A 15,250-nucleotide genomic window follows, 5' to 3' on the forward strand; every position below is an offset into this window, starting at 1 on the left:
GTCTCTTTATGCTCATTTGCATTTTGCATTCACCCGTATTTAGTGCGAGAAGTATTCTGCTCACACCTGCATGCCTTGAAGAGCAGAAGACAGGGCATGGGCTGGCTCCAATCAGCAGGAGCACAGCGGTGCCTGAGCCCCGATGGGCAGCTCCTGCCCCCCAGGTTTCCTTGCTAGGACAGCCAGCTCCCCCCCAGTATCCCCCAGCACAGCTCCCCATTAACGATCCCCATTAGTGCTCCCTTCACAGGGAGCAGACACAAAGGTATTTTGATGCAGGGAATCAGACGAGAGGGGAGCAGGCAGCACCATCAGGAGAGAGCTTCCATCAAAGTGGCACATTTAATTTTAATCCTGAATAAAATCCCTTGATCTTGCCTTTGGTGAGATGTTTGAAGCCAGAGCCCCTCTTCCTCCTCCCCTCCCTTCTCCCAGAGCCACTCGTGCCATGGGATAACTTCAGGGGGAAGGGACGTGGGGGCATTGCTGGACACGGGATGGCTCCAGGTGCTCGAGGCCATGCCCAGCATCATGCTCCTGCCCTGAAATCATCCCCAGGGCCACCCCAGTTCACACAGCAGAAACTTTTCCAAGTTCCTCAGCATTGGCTTCAGAGGCTCCCAATCCCAAAGCAAGGTGATCCACCCCCCGCTTCTTCCCCCTCCAAGTTACATTTGAGGCTATAAATAGTCAATTAAGCTAATTAAACCAGCCCCACAATTGCCTCTTGCAGTTCAGCTTCTATTCACACTTAAAATGAATTCGCAAGGTGTATTGGATCTGTCAAAAACTAAAAAAAAAAAAAAAAACAAAAAACAAAAAACAAACAAACAAACAAAAAACAAGCTCATACACTGGCACTAACACACATCCTGCATCCTCAGCTCCCACCGACGCACAGTCCAGATTTCAAAGCCGTCTCCTCCACAGACAAGCTTCAACCACCCAGCCTGTCCCCCTTCCCTCGCAGCAAAGCCTCCAAGGCGCACTTTGGGTTTGCAGTCCTTGTAAAACCCCACGTCTGGATGTTCTCATCTTGAGCAAGTCCCCAGCTCCCCACGGGTGCTGCCCCTTGGGTGCTGGCTCCAGAAGAAGAGGAGGTCTTGCCAAAACAGCCAGGGGCTAGGAGTGGTGGTTGTCCACAGGAGACAGGGACAAGGTCCGCGGTGGGAGACTCAAGTGTTTCAAAGGCACCGTAGGCTGCAAGGAAAGGGGGGAGTTTCAGCCCAGCAGGGACTGGCGGGTGTCGCTTCGGGTCCCCCACAATGGCATTTACAGCCCCGCACGGGGAGGGTGATTTGGAGCTTTCATTAGTCATCAAAAAACACCCCCAAAGTCACCCAAATTCCAGCAGCAGAAGCTGCAGAGCAGAACTTGGAGAGGAGACGCGTGGGGCTCCTCTCCCTGCGGGGCCGGGGCCCATTTTACCTCTGTGTAGGCAGTGCAGACCAGAGCTGGATCCAGCTTCTTTCTCCTGACGGAAGGGGACTGTGGAGCAGAGAAAGGACCTGCCGTTAGGGGCAGTGGGTGGCTGCTGCCCCACCAAAGGTCCCTGAGGGCATTTCAGGAGCATCGGGGAGTGCTGGGTCCCACCGAGCACCGATGCCTTCAGCTTGTGGGGAGGATTTGGGTTTCTTTGCCATTGCAAATGGGCTGGAGTCACGGCAGGGAAAGCTCACCTTCTTGGTAGGTTGGATAGTGGAGTAGATGGTGCAGCTTTGGGGCTCCTGGAAGTGTCTGGGCCCCTGCCAGGGTGAAACAGTGAAAACGTGCGATGAAAAGCAAGTTATGGACAAAAGGGGCAGCCCTCTGCCCAGGGGGCCACCCAGATTCCCTCCCCTGGGTTGGAGCCCCACCTGTGCTTTGGTGGAGACCACGGCGTAGATAGTGTTTCCTACCACATTGGCCTCCCTGTTCCTGTTCTGCAGGAGAAAGCAGCCCCAGGATGGTTAAAGGACACAGCCCAGGGCGACAGACACTTCCAAACCGATGCCCCGGGGGCCACATGCTGCCCGGGGGCACAGCATGGGGAAGGGGCACCCAGGGACGCCCCCAACACTCACAAGGTCTTGGCCAGCTTGGACTTTGCCCACTTCCTCGTAGACAGTCATCGATGGCTCGACGGGTCCTGGGGGAGCTTGAAGGGTCAGAGCAAGGGATGAGCGGTTGCAGCCCCCATGCTGGGGGGATTCAGCCCCTGGGAAGCACTCGAGTCAAGCAAAGCAGAGGGAGAAAGGCATCCCTCGGCAGTCTGGAGGTTTTGTTCCTCCTCTGAATAGAGCTAGCACTGACCACAACCCAAATAGTCCCCGAGACCCCATGGGGTGAAGCCTCCGGTGCTGCCACCGGCTTTGGGCACGGCGCTGGGACAGGACTCAGCCCGTCCCCGGGGACCTCCCTGCAGAGCCAGGGGTTTGGTGGCCGGTCCCACATCAGCCCAGGAGGGACGAGTGGCTGAGGGCCAGCACCGAGAGCGTTAGCAGGAGCGCAGAAGCTGCAGAGCCAAATCCCCGCGCCAGCCCCGGGGTCAAACCTGCCGAGCTGTTCTTCCGTCGCTTCCTCCAGCACCACCAGGCGACAAAGGCGACGAGGGAGACAGCCAGCACCAGCGGCACGGCCACTGCCCACAACGGGATGGAAGACTCTGAGAAGAATGAGGGCAGAAGGCTGACGTGGGGCAGAGCCTGGATGTTTCTGAAGCACAGTCCCCATCAGTGCCACAGCTCAGCACCTGCCCAGGAAACCTCAGCCCCGATGTACATCTCCCGCGCCCAGCAGTCACCGTTCCATTCCCAAGAAGGGAAGCTGGGCACATTTTAGCCCAGCAGCAGCATGGCACCCTCTGGAGTTTCACTGGGGAAATGAAGGTCCCGGAGACCGGAGCAGTGCAGGTGATGCACCCCCAAAGCCAGCTTTGATGGAACCGAGGGCAAATTACCTGTGCCTGGAGGGAGGCAGAACGTCCTGGTGTCAATGCTGGCCGTGCTCGAGCTGACCGGGTTGCTTGCATTGCAGATGTAGGTCCTGGGCTCCGTGCCCCCATGCACCCACAGCACGTTGTCGTGCCCCTGGGGCTCCCCATCACGGGACCAGCTGTAGGAGACGTTGGCAGCACCGGGCACGGAGCAGAGCAGCGAGAAGTTGCACCAGCCCTGCTCCTGCTGCGGCATGCGCACCTCCAGGCGTGGCTGGCCGATGGGCTCTGTGAGGACAGGGGGGTGAGAGGGGCCGGGGAGAGTGCTGGGGGGAGAGAGAGGGGCAGACACTCACCCCACACTGACACGTGGAAGCACTGAGAATGAGTGAGGCCAGATGTAGTCTCAAAATCTGCATAGTAGTTGCCGCTGTCTGCCTGGGTGACTGTGCTGATGTTCAGGAAGAGGGTCTCCGGGTGGAAGGTGGCTCTCCCAGAAAAATTACTCCTGAAATCTGGATCTTTATCCTTTAAAGCACTCACAATGACCAGCTTGGTTCCTGAATCCAGTGTCACTTTCCATTCCAAGTTTACCCATGCTTGTGGTGTTTCCTTGGGCAGCAGCTGCAGCTCTCCTCCGGCAGGCACAGCCCTGTCCTCACACCCTGCGGTCCCAAAGAAGAGGCACGGGGTGAGCACGGGGGGTGCCCCCAGGGCAGGGAGAGAGGGGGCTCACCCACTGGAGCCCCCTGTGCTGGTGTCCCCATACCCTCTGGGCACCAGTGCTCGGCGCAGCAGGACCAGGTCCCTGGGTGTCCCCAGCTCCTGCAGCACCCCAGGCTGGCCGTGTGTCTGTCCGCACCCCGTACTCACAGCTGGTGGCTGCCCGTGTTTGTATCATCTCTGACCTGAGCAGAGGTGTTTGCAGCCCCTCCAGTAAGGCTCCAGTTGCTCGGTTTTGCCCCAGCTCCTTTCTTGCCTGCCCAGCCTGGGGAGCAGCGAGAACCTTACCCAAGGGACCCTTCCCCCCACCCCAAAGCTGGGCTTTCTCCCCTTCCTGTTCAGAGCAGCCCCGGATGTCTGGGCCTCTGGTAGAGGTGAGATAAAAAGCCCCTAAAAAAAAAAAAAAACAACAACAACAACAACAAAAACCACACACACAAAAGGCAGCGGTCACCAGGACGAGCACGCACGCAGCCGCTCCGTTTCCTCCTGCCTCCGTGCAGCTGGGGCTGCACCAGGCTCTGCAGCAGCCCCAAAAGGTGGGGGGCTGCTGAGGGTCCCCAGCTCGGCATGGCACAGCCGGGTGTGCTGCCGCCCCCCCGTAGCCTCCTGTATGGCACAGCCACAGGGACAAGCACCAGGTCGGGGATCACAGCTCCGCATCGATGCTCGGAGGGCGCTGACAAAGCCACCGGCTTCGCTCTCCTTGCGTGCGTGGGTGGGGGTGAGACCCAACTTGAGACACCGAGCCTAAACCTCACCTTCATTAAACTGCAGCCACCAGACCCCGATACAGAGGGGACACCCCCAAATCAAGCAATAGGAGAGTCTGGGACGTGCAAAAGAAGGAGCAGCTTCCCTGGGAGGGATAAGCACTATTTATCCCCCGCGGGCTCACACCTGAATCGCACTGCACTGTGCGCCCCCCGCTCCAGGCACCCAGGAGCCTTCAAGCAACGGGGACAGCTGAAGCTTTGCAACCACGTCGTGCTGCAAGAAAACCACAAAAGGCACCGTGACGCCCTCGGCCAGGCTGTGCCTTGCCCAGCCACTGCGGTCACAGCGAGCAGGGGAAGAGACAATGCAAAGTGTAGGCTGCAGAGGTGTGAATGCAGGGGCCGAGCTGGTGGAGCACGCCAAGGTTAACCGCACCGGCACCTCCAGGGAGGTTTTGCAGCTCAACTGAGCCCCAGCTTGCTGCAGGTTTTGTTGCTGGAGCTTCAAGCCAGCAGCATCCCCCCAGGTGTGACCCCCCCGGGGCCAGTTTGGCAGAGCTGGCCAGCAAACTGGTGGGGATGGGGTGGTCGGGGAGAGGAGGTAGAGGTGGTGCCCACCCCGCTCACAGCAAAAGCAGGGAACGTGATGGGGGCTATGGAAATGTGTCCAGGGGATGCTGAAGGCACCAAACGTGCCCCCGAGCCCAGGCACTTGCAGGGGCTCTGCTCCCCATGGCACAGAAGTCTCCAGTTTTAGGAAGAGCCTCAGGCACTGACAGTTCCCTGAAACTGCTGTCAGAAGGGGCTGATCTCACTCAGCAGAGAAATCCGGCCTGCAAAAGGGAATTGGCGCGGCGTGGCGGCCAGCGATGGCCCCAAATGGGCTGGGCCGGCCTGGGTGCAGAGGACAGAGGCAGAGAAAACCCCAAATCCTCCCCCAGCCCCTGTCCATCTCCTCAGGACCCCCGAGCCCAGCTGAAAACCCACGTCCCACCCGCGCATCCCCCCTGCCCTGCCCGCAGCCTCCAGCCACCCCGCCGTGCCGTCAGCTCGCTCTGCGCCCCCTCCTCACCTTGGGCACCCGCAAGGAGCTGGGCTGCCACCCACAGCACCAGGCACAGCGCCATCCACGGTGCTGGCAGAACATCCCGGGGCTGCTCCATCTCTGGAGTGTGCGAGCAAGCTGTCTGCAGCTGGAGAAAGCCCTGGGAACCCGTGACCGGCCATCAACAACTTCCTCTCTCGCCTGCGGTTCCTCAAACCCTCATGGGCGCACACTCCAGTGCAATATCCTCCGCGTTGCCACAGCTCGCCTCCGGCCACCCCCGCTGTCCCTGCGTCACCAGTGGGGAGGATGGGACCATCTCAGGCTCCCCTGGCCCCTGGGGGATTCGTGCTGCTGCCTCCCAAGCGAGCTCAGCTGCAGGGCTCAGTGGCTGCAAACCTCAGGGGAAACTAATTTTAATTACGTAAAGGGGGTGCTTTTGGGGTTTTGCTTTCTTTTTGCAGTTTGTCTTTGGGAGGAGAAGGTGCTCAGAGGCACTGGCTGCTCACAGTGTACAGCATGCGAGCACCCTGACACCAGCTTGGAGACAGCCCCGAGCAGGATCCGGCCCACCAGAGAGCAGTGCCCAGCCCGGCCTGGGGGTCAGGGAGGTACGGGACCAGAGCTGCCTTCTCCCTCACCTCCCAGCACCTTTCTCTGGGACCTAATAAAGGCATGAATGTGGGGTTGATTTTTTTTTTTTACTTCTTCTCATGCTCGTTCCATGTTTTGATGCACTTCTCACTCGTAGCCATGCAGGACCTTGGTGATGCTGCACCCACGGGCGAAGCTGGGCGATGCCCCTGCTCAGGGCTCCATCCCTCTCCTCCCACCGCCCCATGGAGCCAGGCTGTGGGTACAGGGCCAGCCTCCAGCCCCATGCATTACCCCACAACCTGCTGAGGATCAGCCCCCCACGCCTGCCCTCACGGCCACGTCACGCCTCGTTCCTGTTCCTGCGTGGCGTGGTGCAGCTGGCCATGCAGCGCGCTGCCCTTCTCCTCATCCCTTTCCTCTTCCTCAGCCAAGCCCAAGGTAAGCTCATTGGGAAACTGCTGTTACTTGCCTGCCTCAGATCATCATTCAGCTGTGGCATTGGTTTTGGTTCTTTCTTTTGTGTCTTTTGTGCCAACCAGCAAGAAAATGGTCACTAGCGAAGTCCAAGATCACCTTTTGAGTGGCTGGGGGAGAAGAACCCCAGTAAAGTGGCACTGAAAGCAAAAAGCAGTTTTTTGAGGGCCTGAAATTTTCCCTGCTGTGCAGTTATTGTGAATTATTTTTTTTTTCTGAAAGGATGCATATCTAGGAAAAAATATTTTGCTTCCGAGGCTTTAGTGTGCTCTGGGAGGGAGAAGCAAGCAAGAGCTAAGGCAGAGTTGGTTTTTGCAAGAGACAACTCTCTTCATATTGGCCCTAGATAACAAGCATGGATTGGGAACAAATAACCCCGAAGTGGGTGTACATGACAGTAGCTCCTTCTCACTACCCAGAAACAACTGGTGATGGAGGATGTGAGAGGCGAAGGAGGAATTAACTGCAAGCTCCTTCCGAGAACGAGGGGAACTGAGCGGTGATGCAGCCACACGCTGCTGGCCACTTTCCAAGTGCCAGAGACCCCGGCCAGTCCTGGGGCTAGGCTGGGTGGGGGACTCCCCTGCAGCACAGCTGAGCCCCCTCCCCAGGTTTTTCTGCCACCCCGGGACCCCCCATGCCTCATGCTTACCCCATGCCTCTTCTTTGGGGCCGCAGGGTGCGAGGACAGGGCTGTGCCTGCCGGAGGAGAGCTGCGGCTGCTGCTCAAGGAAACACCACAAGCATGGGTAAGGTTGGAATGGAAAGTGGCACTGGATTCAGGAACCAAGCTGGTCATTGTGAGTGCTTTAAAGGATAAAGATCCAGATTTCAGGAATCGTTTTTCTGGGAGAGCCACCTTCCACCCGGAGACCCTCTCCCTGCGCATCAGCCCGGTCACCCAGGCAGACAGCGGCAACTACTCTGCAGATTTTGATACTGCATCTGGCCTCACTCATTCTCAGTGCTTCCACATGTCAGTGTGGGGTGAGTGGCTGCCCCTCTTTCCCCCCCCAGCACTCTCCCCGGCCCCTCTCACCCCCCTGTCCTCACAGAGCCCATCAGCCAGCTGCGCCTGAACGCACTGGTGCTGCAGCAGGAGCAGGGCTGGTGCAACTTCTCGCTGCTCTGCTCCGTGCCCGGTGCTGCCAACGTCTCCTACAGCTGGTCCCGTGATGGGGAGCCCCTGGGGCACGAGAACGTGCTGTGGGTGCATGGGGACACTGAGCCTGGGACCTACATCTGCAATGCAAGCAACCCGGTCAGCTGGAGCACAGCCAGCATTGACACCAGGACGTTCTGCCTCCCTCCAGGCACAGGTTTGTGGGACGTTTCCTGCACCTTTATGTCCTAAATGAGCTTTGGGACTGAAATCTGTTTGGGATGAATGAGTGGGAGATGTGGCAGCATGCAGGTGGGGGCTTGGCAGGATCAGTCCTGCAGGATGCTCCAAACCCAGTGGGGCTCGGTGGAAAGTGCCCCCCCTTCCCCATCTTTTGGCTCTTCAATTGCAGGTGTTTCGTGGTCCTACTGCAAAACCAAGGGGGTTCTCAGCCTCCTGGTTCTGGGCAGCCTGGTGGCCGCTGTGGTCATCACGCATGTCCTCACGCGGCAGCAGGACAGGAGCCAGGCAGTGGCATCCCTGTCCCAAAGCACTGGACCCCCAGGAAGGGACTCGCAAGCAGCCCGACCCCTGTGAGTTCTTAACCCCTGTGAAAACATATCAACAAGCCAATAAATCTCTTTTTCTCCAGCATTCTGGTGTTCCTCAATCAGTTCTGGGCCATTCTGCGGATCCCCAAGCACCCTTCCTGACTTGTCAGCTGCCCTTCACCTTGGCTGTGGTGCTGGGACAGCTTTTGGGGACCTCAGGGACACGCAGCAGGGTCCCCCCCAGCACGGAGTCCTGGTCCTTGTCCCCTTGTGCTTCCCAAACGAGCATCCCAAGCATGGGGCAGGGCGGGGGGCTCCCCATCATCCCAGCTCCATCTGGGAGCAGCAGCGCATCCCAGCCCTGCTTTAAACTCTTCCCCCGCTCCCCCCCCCCCTGGTCTTTTATCTGGGCAGCTCGGCGTATCGCTCGCGCATCGCCGCAGGTTTCTTCTCGCTGCCAAATCTCTTTACCTCCAGATCTGCCGCCGTCAGATAAACTGCGAGCGGGGCGCGACGGCGAAGGAGCACCGCCTTATCTGAAGGCGGCAGCGGTTTGTTGGCCCTTATCTAGCCCGGCCGATAGATACGCTGCAAAATCGACGGCGCTGGGAGATATTAATGAGCTTGTCCGGAGAGTGGTTTTACCCCGCTCCACTTTGCTTCCTGCCCTGGGATTTCAGGGCTGCCCAAATTAAACCTGCACAGCCCCGCACTGTCCCCTGCACGGCTGCCCCGGCCAGTGTGTGATGCAGGGAGAGGGGAGAGGAGCCCCTAATCCGTGTGTGTCCCCCCCCCCTCGCCGTCTGCATCTGCCCTGTGATCCCCTCGCCGCCGCTAATCACCTTATGGGCTTGGCGCCTAAGCTCATTGTCTCCCAGCCCTTCCCGATCCCCGGCCAAGTGGTCAGCGCCGCGGCCCCGAGGGGAGCCCCACGCGCCCCGGGGATGCTCTGGGAGGGCCTCAGCGTCCCCGGGGATGGTGTTAAAGGATGGGAGCCGGGCAGATCCTGGGCAAAACTCTTGGAAAAACTCCGCGGTGGCAGCTCCCATCTCCCCAGGGTGGGTTTCCTGCAGCCCCGAAGCAGGCACGGAAGGGGCACAGGGTCCCCGCTCCTCCATCGCCCGAAGCGATGGGGGAGCAGCATCAGCCCCCTCGAGGGGCACATCCTGCCCTGCCACGGGACCACTCAGCTCAGTTTCTCCTCTGGGGCAGTAAAAGGATGCCTCACGTGCCCATCGTTAATTGCTGGGTGCTCGTTAGTCCCCGCTGTGCCCTCTCGGGGCCGTTTCCCTGCGTGTCCCCGCTCCCCGCGGTGCCGTGGGACGCGGGGACTCCCCCAGCCCCGGCCCCCTGCTCGCAGGCAGAGGAGCAAAAACTAATTACGGCTACAAAGGAAAGGCGAGGTTGCAAACCTCCACTCCAGAGCAGGGGCTGAGCCGATTAATTAGAGCTTTTGTCTGCGGCCGGGTTCAACATGTAGGGAACAATTTACATCAAGGGGACCTTCCCTTTGCTGTAGGAGCTTTCTGCGGCTTGCCCGGGGAGCGCGAGCCACGGGAGAGAGGGGGGGAGAAAATGAGAGAGGGAGGGGAAAAAAAAAAAAAAAAAAGGAATGAAAGGGAAGCATTTACCACGTTTCACAGACCACACTGAGGAGGAAGGGAAGATGCTGCATACTCGAAGCACCGCATTGCAGAGGAGAGGGTGTTTTTATTCAGCGCATCATCCGCGGTTTCTCATCCCCCCTTCCAGCGAAATGTGGCCCCTGAGATGTGCAGGCGCCGGGGGGCTCCGGGGGGGAGCCGCTCGCGTGGCCACACGAGGGACGGGGACACGGGGACACAGGGACACGGGGACACGCGGCCGCTGCTGGCCCTGACCCTGGCTGCGGGCAGGAGATGCTGCGGGTGGGTGCAGGATGTGGCCCCTGAGCCCTGCGCGAGGCTCTTGGGGTGCTGCTGCCGGGGGGGGTCCCCACGGGCACCCCACAGCCCTGCCCCGCTGAGGCTGCGACCGCTTCTGGCTTTTAGCTCGCCTGCAGCCCCCCGGCTCGGGGGCGCAGCCCGTTCCCGCAGCGCCCGGCTTCCCTTTCGCTGGAAATGAAATGGGGGGAAAAAGCAAGCTTTTAGGCAAAACGCTCGCCCTGCCCAGAGCGCGGCTCTGCCCGAGAGGTGGCAGCATGCGACCGCGCACCGGGCCGGGCTGGCTCCGGGTAGGGGGTCCCCCCCCCCCGGGCACCCCCTTAGGGTGCAACCCCTGGCTCCGTGCATTAACCCCAAACCGCTGGGGTGAAGCTGGGAGAGGTGGAAACCCTCGCTTTGGTCGGGTCAAGGATGGAAGGAGGGTCAGGAAGGTCTGGTGACCACGGGAAGAGGCAAATGAACACCCAAAGCTGCTTCATGCAGCGCCTGAGCTGTGGGGTGATGGCAGAATTCGTGCCCCTGCTTCCAGGTGGATTTGATGGGGAATGGGCTGGGATGCTGGGGGCTGCCCTGGGCCACCTTCCCTCTCCCGGTCCCCTCCAGCCCCACCGGGTTATTCGTCACCCACACGGGCAGGATGGGCTCTGCAGGAGCTGCCTCCTCCTCCCTGTGCACCCAGGGCAGGATCAGACCCGGGCACACCTTAGCAAAGCTGCTGCCCCTTCCTCAGCAAAGCCCGTGCCAAATCACCCCGTCCTTCACCCCACAAACACCCACATCCCTCCAGCCAGCCTCGTGCAATCGCCCTCCACCAGCCCCAGGGCTTTCCTGCTGCAGCAGGGCACAGCTCCATGGACTGGGGGTCCCCAGACACCCCCACAGAGGAGGGGACCCAGGGGCATGGCCATGGCCACGCTGCTTGGCTGAGGGGGCTGAGATGCCGGGCAGGGAGCCTGGAGCATCCCGGCTGCACCAGCACCCATCCCTAGGGATGCTTCGGGATGTTTCGAGGAGGAATGGGGACAGTGGGACCGGGCACAGGCACTGAGCACCACGCAGGAGACGCCACCGCAATGGGGATGGGCAGGGGGCAGCCCCTGGGTGCTGGGGGAGGAAGGCACCGTGTGGCCCAGGGGGTTTTTGTGGCCACCCTCCTCGGTCCACAGGTGATGCTGAAGGAGGCTGTCCACGTGGTGAGCAAGGACTGAGCCCTGCGAGGACGAGAAGTGAAGCAGCTGCCCCCAAATCCAGCGACACCTCTCCCCGTCCCTGCTCCCACCCCGTGCCCGGCAGTGCCTGGTCCCAGCGCTCCCCATCCAGGGATTCCTCTGCTACCGGGTCAGCACCAGATTCATGTTTACGGCCCCAAATTCGGTGTGAGACAGTAACTCAGCATCTCATAAAACCTTCCATAGTTTTTTAATAAGTGAATTATTTACTGGTGACCCTGACTAAATGCTGTGCGGCATAAATTATTGACGGGCAGATCTGTCAAAAAGTTCTCATAAATAAGTTATCCGGTGCCGTCTTAATGTTCCCAGTAAATTACTCATTCAATCTGCCGTCTAAATGCTCTCCTGGGAAAATTACTCGCGCCTGCTGATTTATGAATTAGGACTGGGCAAATAAGGACGAGCGGGAAGGAGAGCCCTGCCGGGGCACCCCGGGCTTTCACATTGCTCTGACGTTTTGCCCCGACGTGCAGAGCCTGGCACTGCCCCATCCACCATCCCCGCACGGCCGTGGCGCAGGGAGTGTGTAGGGTTTGTAGGGTCTGGCTCTGGGGGTGCCACCCCCTGGGGATTTGGGGGGCACGGAGCTCATTTTCTTGCACCTACAAGGTGGCACAGATCCAGCCCTGCCCTGTGTACCAGTCCCAGCAGTTGTGCCCCCCCTACATCTCCCAGACCCCCCAGCAGCATTTTTATGCTCCCCCCACACCCCACACACCCCGAGCATCCCTGCAGGGAGCCCCAGCTGGCGGCAGGCTCGTTACCTGGGCTTTATTAACACCACGGGGCACCGCGCGCATGCTTTATGGCTGCTATCATCACCAGCCGGCAAACACGCATTTCCATCTCCCCCAGCAAGCCTAAATCCTCCCTGCCAAGGGCCAGGGCTTGCTCTCCACATCTTGAGTGTGTGGAGAGAGCCGTATTTCTCCCAGGTCCTGCTGTCATTAAGCAGGAGCAGCAGGAGCCCGGTGCAGAGGGAAAATCCCCAGGCACCGAGACCCAGCCCCTGTCCGGCACAGCTCCGCTCCCCGTCCCCTCCCTGTGTCTGCTTCCGAAGCATCTCGCTCCTCTGCCTCTTTGCCAGATCTGATGGAAATCATGCATGAAGCGGGCCTCAGACCCATGGGGTAAGGGGATGAAAAAGCGCAGTCCCCAAGACAAGGCACAAGGTCCCCAAGACAAGGCACAAGGTCCCCAAGAGAAGGCATGGGGTCCCCATAACAAGGCACAGGGTCCCCAAGACAAGGCACAGGGTCCCCATGATGACACACAGGGTGTCCATGACAAGGCACAGGGTCCCCAAGGCAAGGCACAGGGTCCCCAAAACGAGGGACAGGGTCCCCAAGATGAGGCACAGGGTCCCCAAGACAAGGTACGGGGTCCCCAAAATGAGGCATAGGGTCCCCAAAATGAGGCATAGGGTCCCCAAAATGAGGCATAGGGTCCCCATGCTGAGGCACAGCCTGCGAAGGAGGCAATCAAACCCAGCCTGGAGGACGGGGAACAGGCAAGAAAATTCACACCTGAGAGCTGCGAGGGCGACCTCCCACACTTTGCCCCGGGTTTGTCCCCATGGAGGGGGGACGGGGACGGGGTGGACGCACGGGCACTGCCTGGGGATGCCCCTCGATCTCCGCGGCTCTCCCAGAGCATCCTGACGCTGCTCCATCACCCGCGCGCCAGTGTTTGCTTTAATAATTGAATGCCAGTTTGGGGGACAATTATTTATTTAAAGGAAACAGCGTGTTAACAAGAACACAATCTAATCCCCCGTGACAGATGTCTGCTTTATTAGCACCTCTGTCCGAGAGCCGAGCCCGGGAGGCGAACAAACAAACACAACAAACAAAACCTCGTTAGGAGATGGAAGCACACTCCAGGAATTAGTGTGCGAAAGGGAAAAAAATAAAGAATAAACAGCGATGGCACCTCGGAAACACAACTGGTGTTTCCACCAGTGTTGGGGTGCTCGAGGTGAGCTGCGAGGGGTGGAGAGAGGGTGAAGCTCAGAGCTGGGGCTGGCCCAGCCCTGGGGCGACGATGCTGGAGGCAGCATTTTGGCCATTTCCCTGGCATTTGGGGCAAATCCGTGGTTAGGCAGCACCCGGCCAGCCCCAGGGCTCCCGGCTCTGCTCTCGCTGGCCCTGGGGAGCTGCTGCTGAGCGGTTTGCTGATGGGGAAACCAAGGCAGCGAGCGGCGAAGCAGCTGGATCCCGAGGAAGCCCTGCTGAGATCCTTTATCCCCGTGACTTTGACCCGCTTGTGAAATTTGTTTTCAATCAGCCAAGGAGTTCAGAAGTTATTGGCAGGGAGCGGGAGCACGAGCGCATAAACTGCGTTTCCTTAGGAAATCGAGCCTCCTGCAGCTCTTTGCAAATCACCATCCGCCGAGCAGGCAGGAGCCGGGCACGCAGCGCCCGCTGCCTCCCCTCCTGGAAGGCCGTTAATTACGGCGGAACGGAGGTCACGCTGGTGGGAGCACGGGAGTGCAGGCAAGGAAGCTGCCTCGTAATTGCTTTACAGAAATAATAATAATAAAGAGCCCTAACGCGGGGCTGCGGCGCCGGGGTAGACTTCTCCAGCCCGGCCGTTTATTGAATCGGGGAGGGAAATCCACCTCCTTTCCCCGCCGAGGTGCTTTTCGGAAGCTTTCAAATTATTTTTCTGCTCCCTGTTGTTCCATCCCGGTGAGCGGAAAGTGAAATCCCGTCCTCTCCATCACGCTGCGAGCGGGGCTGGCGGCACCGGGCAGGGCCCCCCGGGCATTGCAGCCCCCCAGGCACCTCCCCAGCCCTCACCAAAGCCACCAAAGGACAGCGGGGACCCTGGGCAGCCCCGTGCCGATGTCACCCAGCGCTGCGCCCACACGGGCCGGGGCCGGCTAACGAGCAGGTTCGTTAGCCATTCCGCTCCAGCGCGCCGCTCGTAATGAGCAAAGGCGAGCGGCTGCCTCCAAATGGGTTCTGGAAGCTGCTCGGAGACATTAGGCTCTGTATAAATATCATTATGATTGTTATTATTATTGGCACAGATGGGCTTTCATGGACCGCCGCGCACCACGGGAGTTCCCGTTCTGCCTCCGGCGCTCGGCGAGTGGGAGAAAACAAATTGCTGATGCCAGCTCCGGCCCCGCACGGGGTGCCGGGAGGTGTCGTGAGCCTGGTCCCCAGCTGCCCCCCTCCCGGCACCGCCGGCACCTTCCTGACTGCTCCTCAGCACCCTGCCGGATGGGACCACGGGGACCTCAAAGGGTGTCCCCAAGCCACGATGGCCCACGCTTGCCGCAAGGATGGATTCATTCATCCTGCCCCAGCTCTGGGGTCCATGGGCTTGATGCTCATCCCTCCCTGATGCCCTGGTGGCTGGCACGTAGCAGGGGCCAGGGGGTCCTGCTCTGCTCCTTCCAGCCTTGGTTTTGGGGTGCCCCCAGCGCCAGCCCCATCCGCAGCCACCCCTGCTCCTGAGTAGCGAACGTGGCAGCAAACGTGGCAGCTCCTCTGCTCTGCTCTGCTCTCCTCCCCCGTCAGCAAATTCCCCACCGCTCCCCCCTGACCTCTCTCTCCCTTTCCTTCGTGCCTGACAAACTCCCTCCTACTTATCTCCATCTCCTCTGCTCCACATTCCTCCGGGGGGAGGGCGGCATCCCCCTGGCCCCTCGCCCCAAGCTCCATCCCCGGGGGCAGAGCAGGGGGGCTTTGGCGAGCCGAGGGCAGGATTTGGCCGCTCAGGAGGGCAGGGGACACGGCGATGCCTCGTCCCCAGCTGGAACCGGGCGCCCTCGGCGCTCAGCATCTTTTATTGCCCGGGCGGCGGCACCAGGGGGCAGCGCGGAGCCGCCGGCAGCGGGGCCGGATCCTGCCTCGCCGAGCGGGGGGCAAAGGGCAGGGCAGGGCCGGGCCGAAGCTGCAGCCCCCAACCCCTTGCGAGGGACGAGGAAGAGGAGGAAGAGGAGGAGGAGGAGGAAGAGCCCC

General features: G+C 60.2%; 2 protein-coding genes across 6 annotated transcripts; one reads left to right on the plus strand and one right to left on the minus strand.

The window, feature by feature from the left end:
• Positions 1-323: 323 nt before the first annotated feature.
• LOC311425228 (natural killer cell receptor 2B4-like) lies at positions 324-5,643 on the minus strand. 3 transcript variants are annotated; one of them, XM_084500862.1, is made up of 9 exons: positions 5,426-5,643; positions 3,271-3,579; positions 2,939-3,202; positions 2,534-2,644; positions 2,064-2,137; positions 1,857-1,922; positions 1,680-1,745; positions 1,429-1,488; positions 324-1,200 (listed from the first exon to the last, which is right to left on the minus strand). In XM_084500862.1, exons 1-9 carry the CDS (start codon positions 5,514-5,516, stop codon positions 1,123-1,125), a joined length of 1,119 nt encoding a protein of 372 aa, XP_084356988.1. In that variant the 5' UTR covers positions 5,517-5,643; the 3' UTR covers positions 324-1,122. The 3 variants fall into 3 exon arrangements, with proteins under 3 accessions (XP_084356988.1, XP_084356987.1, XP_084356989.1); XM_084500861.1 differs by having other exon boundaries at positions 2,064-2,197; positions 5,426-5,553; XM_084500863.1 differs by lacking the exon at positions 5,426-5,643 and adding an exon at positions 3,788-3,918 and having other exon boundaries at positions 2,064-2,197.
• Positions 5,644-5,697: 54 nt separating this feature from the next.
• Positions 5,698-8,225, plus strand: LOC311425231 (SLAM family member 8-like). 3 transcript variants are annotated; one of them, XM_084500870.1, is made up of 5 exons: positions 5,698-6,009; positions 6,150-6,433; positions 7,148-7,456; positions 7,525-7,792; positions 7,984-8,225. In XM_084500870.1, the coding sequence occupies exons 2-5, from the start codon at positions 6,196-6,198 to the stop codon at positions 8,174-8,176; spliced, it is 1,008 nt and encodes a 335-aa protein (XP_084356996.1). In that variant the 5' UTR covers positions 5,698-6,009; positions 6,150-6,195; the 3' UTR covers positions 8,177-8,225. The 3 variants fall into 3 exon arrangements, with proteins under 3 accessions (XP_084356996.1, XP_084356998.1, XP_084356997.1); XM_084500872.1 differs by having other exon boundaries at positions 5,855-6,009; positions 7,525-7,788; XM_084500871.1 differs by having other exon boundaries at positions 5,887-6,009; positions 7,525-7,788; positions 7,978-8,225.
• The last annotated feature ends 7,025 nt before the right edge of the window (positions 8,226-15,250 follow it).

The sequence above is a fragment of the Aythya ferina genome, assembly GCF_964211825.1.
Source record: "Aythya ferina genome assembly, chromosome: 29".
NCBI lineage: Eukaryota > Metazoa > Chordata > Aves > Anseriformes > Anatidae > Aythya > Aythya ferina.

Bases quoted from the DNA above. Each gene is read 5' to 3' on its own strand.
- LOC311425228 (XM_084500861.1), bottom strand. From the start codon at position 5,516: ATGGAGCAGCCCCGGGATGTTCTGCCAGCACCGTGGATGGCGCTGTGC. The intron at 2,198-2,533 runs GTTTGACCCCGG...AGTGCTTCCCAG, and splicing joins ACGGAAGAACAGCTCGGCAG to GGGCTGAATCCCCCCAGCAT. The intron at 1,923-2,063 runs GTGAGTGTTGGG...TTTCTCCTGCAG, and splicing joins TCCAAGCTGGCCAAGACCTT to AACAGGAACAGGGAGGCCAA.
- LOC311425231 (XM_084500870.1), top strand. From the start codon at position 6,196: ATGCCCCTGCTCAGGGCTCCATCCCTCTCCTCCCACCGCCCCATGGAG. The intron at 6,434-7,147 runs GTAAGCTCATTG...TTGGGGCCGCAG, and splicing joins CTTCCTCAGCCAAGCCCAAG to GGTGCGAGGACAGGGCTGTG. The intron at 7,457-7,524 runs GTGAGTGGCTGC...CTGTCCTCACAG, and splicing joins CTTCCACATGTCAGTGTGGG to AGCCCATCAGCCAGCTGCGC.